The sequence below is a fragment of the Zea mays genome, chromosome 1 (assembly GCF_902167145.1).
Source record: "Zea mays cultivar B73 chromosome 1, Zm-B73-REFERENCE-NAM-5.0, whole genome shotgun sequence".
Lineage (NCBI taxonomy): Eukaryota > Viridiplantae > Streptophyta > Magnoliopsida > Poales > Poaceae > Zea > Zea mays.
Genome location: NC_050096.1, coordinates 203,755,746 through 203,764,500, shown reverse-complemented (window position 1 = coordinate 203,764,500; position 8,755 = coordinate 203,755,746). Strand labels below are relative to the sequence as shown.

Genomic DNA, 8,755 nt, shown 5'->3' with positions numbered 1-8,755 from the left:
TAAGAGGGCCCTGGTCCTTCCTTTTATAGGCGCAAGGAGAGGATCCAGGTGTACAATGGGGGTGTAGCAGTGTGCTAACGTGTCTAGCGGAGGAGAGCTAGCGCCCTAGGTACATGCCATCGTGGCAGCCGGAGAGGTTTTGGCACCCGGTTCGTGTGGTGTCGTGGCCGTCGGAGGAGCGCTGGAGCCTGGCGAAAGGACAGCTGTCGGGGCTGTCGAGTCCTTGCTGACGTCCTCTTGCTTCCGTAAGGGGGCTGGGAGTCGCCGTCGTCATAGAGCATGCGGGGCGCCATCATTACTTGTCTGGCGGAGCGAGCCAGATGGGACGCCGGTCTTGTTCCCCGTGGCCTGAGTCAGCTTGGGGTAGGGTAATGATGGCGCCTCTTGTTGACGTGGTCGGTCCGTGCCCTAGGTTGGACGATGTGGAGGCTCCTCCGAGGTCGAGGTCGAGTCTGTCTTCCGAGGCCGAGGTCGAGTCCGAGCCCCTGGGTCGAGCGAGGCGGAGACCATCGGCTGAGGCCAGGGCTGAGTCCGAGCCCTGGGGTCGGGCAAAGCGGAGTTCGTCGTCATCCGGGGCTGAGCCCGAGTCCGAGCCCTGGGGTCGGGCGAAGCGGAGTTCGTCATCTTCAGGGGCTGAGCCCGAGTCCGAGCCCTGGGGTCGGGCGGAGCGGAGTTCGTCGTCTTCCGGGGCTGAGCCCGAGTCCGAGCCTTGGGGTCGGGCGGAGCGGAGTTCGTCGTCTTCCGGGGCTGAGCCTGAGTCCGAGCCCTGGGGTCGGGCGAAGCGGAGTTCATCGTCTTCAGGGGCCGAGCCCTAGTCCGAGCCCTGGGGTCGGGCGAAGCGGAGTTTCCCATGGCGTCTGAGGCCAGGCTTGGCTGCTGTCAGCCTCACTCTGTCGAGTGGCACAGCAGTCGGTGCGGCGCAGGCGGCGCTGTCCTCTTGTCAGACCGGTCAGTGGAGCGGCGAAGTGACTGCGGTCACTTCGGCTCTGTCGACTGGAGGGCGTATGTCAGGATAAGGGTGTCAGGCCACCTTTGCATTAAATGCCCCTGCGATTTGGTCGGTTGGCGTGGCGATTTGGCCAAGGTTGCTTCTTGGTGAAGACTGGGCCTCGGGCGAGCCGAAGGGGTGTCCGTTGCTGGAGGGGGGGGGCCTCGGGCGAGACGTAGATCCCCGGGGTCGGCTGCCCTTGCCCGAGGCTGGGCTCGGGCGAGGCGTGATCGCGTCCCTCGAATGGACCGATCCTTGGCTTAGTCGCACCCATCAGGCCTTTGCAGCTTTGTGCTGATGGGGGTTACCAGCTGAGATTTAGGAGCCTTGAGGGTACCCCTAATTATGGTCCCCGATACTTTCTTATTCCTGAATCCGTAGCGGGTTTTCTTGAACTAGTGGAACTTTGGAAAGATCTCGTAGTGCTACCCTGCCTCGCTTCCTCGGTAGAGGTGTATGATGTCCGATCAACCCCATGGTAAATGAGTAACACGACTCGTGGGTAAAGATGCACTACCTCTGCAGAGTGTAAAACTGGTATATCAGCCGTGCTCACGGTAAAGAGCAGCTCGGACCGTCACATGAGTAATTTATGAAACTAAACTTAATTTATCATATACATTGCATTGTGGGTATTGATATTAATTTGATCTCTTATTTAATTGGGTTGGTATCTACTTATACTTAGTAACCTCTAATAAAATTTTGATCAACTCTAAAAGTAATGCTCAACTTTAACCATCTCCTTTGGTAAGCCTTACACTTCACATGAGCTCCCACCTTTGGTAAGTTCATACACATTATTCACCACAACTTATTGAACGATGAACATATGTGAGCTCACCCTTGCTGTACTCACACCCCCAGGTCAAAAACAGGTACCACTGGATGAGGCGCTTGAAGGATGCTGTGATGAGTTCGTGAGTGGTCTAGGCCGTCGTCTCCCAGTCAACTAAGATTGCTAGGTCGATGTCTTCGTATGATGTATTTATTTATTTATTTATTTTATACATAATTCATATTATATAGTAAAGATGTGACATTTGTTTCTGTATCATGAGTCATCATATGTGTGAGACTTAGTCCCATCACACTTGGTGATTATTTCACGCCCGGGTTTTAGACCCTTAAAACTCGGATGTGACAATATATAAGGCAAAACTCCTGCCTGCTTGTTCAAAAAAAAATTCGATGGGACCTGTAGGAGATTTTGTCTATCATAATAGAATGTCTCCATCTTTGGATACCATATCGTTATTTATGAACTTTATATGTTGTTCTTTAATGGTTTGGATCTTTTTTAAAGGGAGTAGTTCTTCCTTTATCTTTATCAACTGTGATTTGCCGCAAATCACTAATAAAAAATATCATTATATAAATTCAAAGCTGACACACTTTATTATCATGAAATCGACATTAAGAGTTGTTGTTAAACTAAACCACATCTAATCCAATCGGTTGCAGAAAAAATTGCAGTTCTTCAGATCATCGTCTGTTATCTATGAGCTGGAGTCTGGTGAAGCTATCTTCAGTTCTGTACTGGGTGTGTTTTGGAGCCTAAGAAATATGGAGAAAACAGGGCTAATCTCAATCTCATTTTATCATATATATGAATCAACATCTAGTGCTCCGGAGTCTACACCAATTTTTTAGAGAGCCCCTCTACACAGATTATAGAACTAAACTTAAGACGAAAATTAAGAGCATGTATAATCCACGAATTCTACCAGTTTCAAACCAGAGGCCTCTAATCTGTCAGTGACCTTGAGTTGACCCACAAGTGAACGAGCTAAATGTATAGATGGCCAAACGTAATGGATGGTACTGCATTGGCACTATAAAGCACAACACTATCAGACATGGTTAGTAATTAGGGTTTGTCGTGTTGTACCCTATTTAGCACGGCCTAATTGGCCATCTATAGCTAAATACACACAATTATGAACGCCTCAATGCATCTGACATAGAGAAAAATGGCTTGAACGTAAAAATTAATCCGATTATCGACACCGAGTTTATCACCAAGAACAGGATCTGGTCACCTGCATTTTGGACAAGTCAAACAAGAATATGAACTCGGTAATCTATTGTGTTTTAGATGCCTTCCGTCCTACAAGTAAGGTATATCAATCACAAGTGTGCATGTATTTGTTGTTCATATACCTGGTAATAACAGCCCAGTCATGTGCTTCTGAGTCCACGAAAACCTGTAACATATAGTAAGAAAAGAAGCTTAGGGATTCGGGGAGCAACCATTAACTCTTTTGTCCATACCAATAAAAGCATTGCTTACAAAATTCCTGCTGCCGCTGGAGCTACACCTTTGAACAATGACATCAGTGTCACTGAGATGCCATTCGCAATACCTCTGTGTTCTTGTGTCTGCACATGTTTCATAGAAATTGTCTGAACATAGGAAAATGATAAAGCATATGTACTGAATGAGTCTATCAGATAGGAGAGATGCTTACCACTGCGGTGTTTTGCAAAATATTGCACGCAGTAGTAACTGTAGCCTATTTTGTTCGCATATGCATAAGTCTGTTCAAAATAAAAAATTCCTGGAGAACTGACTAATAAAAAAAGCTAACTCACAGAGAACACATTCTCTAAAAGCGAAGCTATGTTGATGAGCAACTTGAGCTCCAGCCCTTGTAGTTTGGCCATGAAGGGATACATTGCGAGGACAAGTATAGACAAGACCTACAAATCAAATACCCACTTGAACATGGTACATGAAAATATAAATGGAAATAATTAAAAGACCATCTTAACGAAATAAGAATTTGCTTCTCTTTTAATTTGTGAGGCACACCCTGACAGTTTTCATAGAAAGAAACCAGCCACTAATCTTCCCCATCTAATATTCAACTCTGTATCCAACAATCGATTTTATTTTTCTGGGCTGATGCATATTCATTTCGCCACTTAACATTATTTTTTTGTTTCAGGTTCTTGATCTTTTTTCATATAAATGGTGGACTGAAGAAAATCCCATTAATATGTACTTCTCACGTACCACAGAGGGACGTAGCGGCCTAACTGGTCCAAAATACTTGACAATGAAAGGATAAACAGCAAGTTGGTATACGAGCACACCAATACCTACAAGGATAAAATGGAATTATTGCAAGGAAAATCATTCGATGGCAATGATACTAAATATGTGTTACTTTAATTTATTTTGCAGGTTAAGTATTTATCTTCTTTTTTTTCCGGCAAGGGACTGTGCTTCTGATGTGCAATAAATATTTACATAAAAACTTGGAAAAAGATCACATACCTGAGACAGCTAGCACAATGCCAACATCCTGGGATGTCAAACTCAGGCCCCGGAATTTTCTGCTGCTCACTGCCCAGAGTGAAAATGTCTGAAGATGATATTTAGAAAACGTATTAGGATTTTCTGCTTAGCAGCTACTTCAAGGGACACTATGATATTATTGGCATCCTCTCATAGTGAATTGTAATAGAAGAAGTTACTCTCATTATCAGTTAATTAATATTCGGAAAAGAGGATAAGAAGAGATCACCTCAAGATAAGCTGTGTCATGGAGACAAAAGATACAGTAGAGGATTACTGCTGACATCAGTTGCCAGTTCTTTAGCAGGTTCTTTGTAGACGTGCAACCAGATTCTTTAGCTTTTCCAACTTCTAAGTTAGAGTCACCAACTTGTGCCTCCATTTCATCAATAGCTTCTACCTTTTCATTATCATGAAAGTGCAGCGTTTCCTAAGGAAATGGGATTAATGCTAAGGAACTTTCTAAAAACCTTATGATTTTTTTTTGTAAGAATGCTGTTTTGTGTGGTACAAGGAGTTTGTACTATACAGAGGCGTATCAGTCCTGATATATTTAATGTGTTTTTAAGGCATGTAACAGGTTGGAGTTTCAAGGAAAATGATGTGGCATACTGGAAGCCAAATGCATGCAATACATGATCCTGCTGCTAGTATCGATATGACAAGGCCTGGGAGGAAGTATGGAAACCTGAAAGTAGAAGCAAATTCCAAAAGTTTATTATATGCTTAAAACAATAAAAAATGGTAGAAATAGTATGAACAGTAGTTCACCTCCCAAATATGGATCCATTGGAGAAAATATTTGGGTACTTCTCTGCAGGCTAATACAGGATTGAGGATAGATAATGTTAGTCATGTATTTTTGCAATGTTTGCTTCATGGACTATATAAAGTGTGGTTATCCTTACCTGTGCTAGAAACCCTCCAATAGCTGGTCCAACAACAAGAGCTATTGCTCTTGATGATGTAACCTAGGACATCATGTTAGACCTAAGTTAGCTACAAGTATACTACATTACAATCTGAATATTTGGTGAATAAGCTGAAGGATTGAAATGAAAAGTATATTAGGGATTGTTCTTACAACAGACATTGCTAGAGCTTGGTGCTCTTTCCTGCAGACTTCCGTAGCATAGGCCTGGAAAATACATATGCATCCATGAGCATCTATTGCCTAATCCATCTGTTAATCAGGGCAACGCAATCCAGACAAGATACAATGAGTAACCTTGATTGGTCCCAGTATACCACAAAGCAACCCAAGCAGCCCCCTAGTCACAATGGCCATCCAGTAACTTGTGCTAAGGCCAAAGAGTGTGCTGAACACAATCCTGAAAAAAAAAATCAAAACCAGGTTTACTTCAGCCCATTTGCTGGAGTACTGACCACCGAGTATGATCCCACAATGTAGCTGAATGTTCCCTACACTGAGATGATGCTGATCACAATGCAGGGCTTCCTTCCATACTTGTCAGCAAATATGCCCCATGGCACAGAACTGACGGTTCTGGCAAGGAAATAGGTTGCCCCTGAAAGAGACAATATACAGTCAGCCAAACAATAGCTAGTGATAATTGATGACAACTATCATTGAACCGTGACAAAAACCAAACAATCTACTCATGCGACCTGATTGCGAAGAGTATTCTTTTATTTGAAATGGGAAGTTTTATTCCGAAGAGCATAAAAATATATAAACAAAATGTGAAATCTCAACCATGAGAGGAGACATTACTCACCAACAAATCCAGCATAGAATCCGATGTCTTGCTCTTGTTTTGCGATTTTAAAGTCCCTCATCTGTTGTTTTGAAACAATATTATAAAGTTATGGATCATTATGTTCCAGAATTCATTGAATTGCTAGTTTTTTCGTATGTCAATGGGGGTAAGGTTGACCATAGTGTATACATACCATGAAGTATATATAAGGGAATAGCGACTGGATTGGCAGAGCTGGGATGGACAAAAATGAGGGGTTATTCAACAACAAATAGAACTAATTTGATGTGGCAAGACGAATAGATCAGTGCCTATGCAATTCAATAGCAAATGTTCTATAAATTTATTCTATAACAATACCATGGTATATAATTTTCCAGAAACAAGGATAAACACATAATGAAAATATATGCACTGGAAAATGTAGGGAAAAAGTCAAGTGTGATTAGAAAATTTGACAATGGCGAAAACAATGCAATATGCATTCCTCGGAGTCATTGACCTGGAAATGTACCATTTTCCTCAAGTTTTGCAACATGTTCCGATAGACGGTATGGAGTATTATCAATTATTCACCACAAGTGCGGACTACTACCGGTTGTACTGCCTCCTTGCACTAATGTAGCAAATTTTCTTTTATTACTTCTCAACTAAAATGCTTGCCATGGACTGTTGACAGGACCAATTAATGGTCCATCACTTGAGAAACACTCATTGGCATTTATCGAATAACTTAGGTGCATGCAACAACGGCACAGCAAACAGAAAAGATTGTTATGTTTGCATCAGCATGGCTAAGCCCATTCATCAGAGTATCAGGCCGCTGAATCGCCTCTGCAGATGCGATTGTGCCAGGAGTCCGACTAAACCACGAAAACTTACTCCTACATGTTTTAGTGAATGATTTTTCGGATTGGATATGACAAGATGCCGGAATCCACACAGTCCAACTTTTTTTTTTTGATGTAACACACAGTCCAACCTTCACTGATCGACCCCGGGCCTAGATCTTTGTCTACGTGCTACATACCACTTGCTAAGAACTAGAAAAATAAAAAAAGGAGCCAAATACCCACAGGAGGTGAGGCAGACGATCCAGATGTAGAAGAAGTTGAGGTAGGGGATGCCGGTGTTGCTCTCATTCGTCTCGTCCAGCCGGCACCCAGGGCACCCTTCTTGGTAGTGCTTCTTTGCTTCATCGCCTGCGTCTCGAGGAGGCAATTCATCAGCCTCGCCATTGCGTGATTCCATTTAGGGCATCCACAATGCGACGCTCTGATGTCGGCCCGCCGCTAGCATTGGCTTGCAGAGTTGTAGGGGAGATCTGCAGAAGCAGTAGGAGTTTTCCTGCACAGAGGCCCATGTGGAACCGTGTTGGAGTGAAAGTGGTGGCTCTTCCGCATGCATACATAGTACCGAAAATCAAGGGAAAAACATGCTCGTGGGATCACCGTAGGTTTTCCGTTACCGACCATCAAGTGAGTGGTGGAAGAACGAAGAAGGCGACCTCTCCTCGAACTTGTGTCCTCCTCTGCGCCTCCCAACGGAACTCACTGCATGCAGCAGTGCCGCCGCACCCACCGGCCTCTTCTCTTGTTGTAGCAGCAGCTCGACGGCCGTGGAGAGAAGGGCAACAAGGTAAATCGGTCCGGATCTGCGCGGGCGGTGCGCGCCATCGCGGGGCCGGCCGTGGCCTCCGATAGGCTGATCTGGGCCGTCAAAAGAAATGGGAGCCCGCTCGCAACTAGAGGCCTTTCCAGTTTTCGGATCCCGGGTTTCCTACGACAATGGTGATTTTGCTCGCCATTGTTGCTCATGTGCCAATTATATATAGTTGGAGGCATGAGCTGGACGTAACTTGCTCATGTGCCAACCATGGATTTAAATCGAGGGAAATATCCTGTGCAATCAATTATGTTGGTATAAACGTGTAATCAAGCTATCTAGAGCATCCGATCAAAATTCGACCATAACTGCTGTTTTATATTTAACTTCTTTCACCTAAAACCTGATATTTATTTTATATTTAACTCCTTCCACACATAAACCATTCGATCTAAATTGAATACTCTAGATGGTTCGATTACACGCTTGTACCAAATGAGTGATTACACAAGATATGTCCCCTTTAAAGAGCAGGCTAAGGCTCGAAACGGGCAAGTCGAGCTTGGCTCGGCTCATTTCGCTACGCTTTAGCTCACTCCTCTGACGAGCCTGAAATGTTGGCTTGGCTCGGTTCATTGCTAGCTCACGAGCTGGCTCGTCGAGCCAACGAGCCTAACCATAAGCGTGAACTCGTTGTTTAAAATTTTTATTAAATCAAAAAAAATTAAGTAACATATTTTAGATTAGTAAAATAAATATATTACTAATATATTATAGAAAATAGGTTACTTTTGTACATTAATCTTAAAAACATAAACTAATCGTATATTTAGCAAGGTTATATTAAGCGCTAGGCGTTAGACGGGCGTTAGGCCATTGTTTAGCGCCTATAAAGCTTAATCATAGATTAATCGTGTTTAAGCGTTTGTAGGAATATTACAATATAATATATATTTGCACAGAAAAACAGTTTTACCTAGAAATTATAGGTACTTACCTGGATTAATAGACATGTTTTTGCAGCATTGCTGCACGTTCCCAGCTTCTTACCTTCAGCCCTTCACCAAAGAGCAGCATCATCACAAATCAACAAACAATAGATTAAACTGTAAAAGAGATGAACAAATCAACAAGAAG

At 43.5% G+C, this 8,755-nt stretch overlaps 1 protein-coding gene across 1 annotated transcript; it reads right to left on the bottom strand.

Moving 5' to 3' along the window:
* Positions 1–2,357: 2,357 nt before the first annotated feature.
* Positions 2,358–6,280, bottom strand: LOC103643145 (probable peptide/nitrate transporter At3g43790). The gene is made up of 16 exons (XM_023301406.1): positions 6,207–6,280; positions 6,032–6,092; positions 5,719–5,821; positions 5,521–5,623; positions 5,377–5,430; positions 5,201–5,263; positions 5,064–5,113; positions 4,905–4,980; positions 4,522–4,722; positions 4,272–4,359; positions 4,008–4,093; positions 3,584–3,691; positions 3,460–3,504; positions 3,282–3,370; positions 3,152–3,195; positions 2,358–3,030 (listed from the first exon to the last, which is right to left on the bottom strand). Exons 1-16 carry the CDS (start codon positions 6,207–6,209, stop codon positions 2,927–2,929), a joined length of 1,278 nt encoding a protein of 425 aa, XP_023157174.1. The 5' UTR covers positions 6,210–6,280; the 3' UTR covers positions 2,358–2,926.
* Between the last annotated feature and the right edge of the window lie 2,475 nt (positions 6,281–8,755).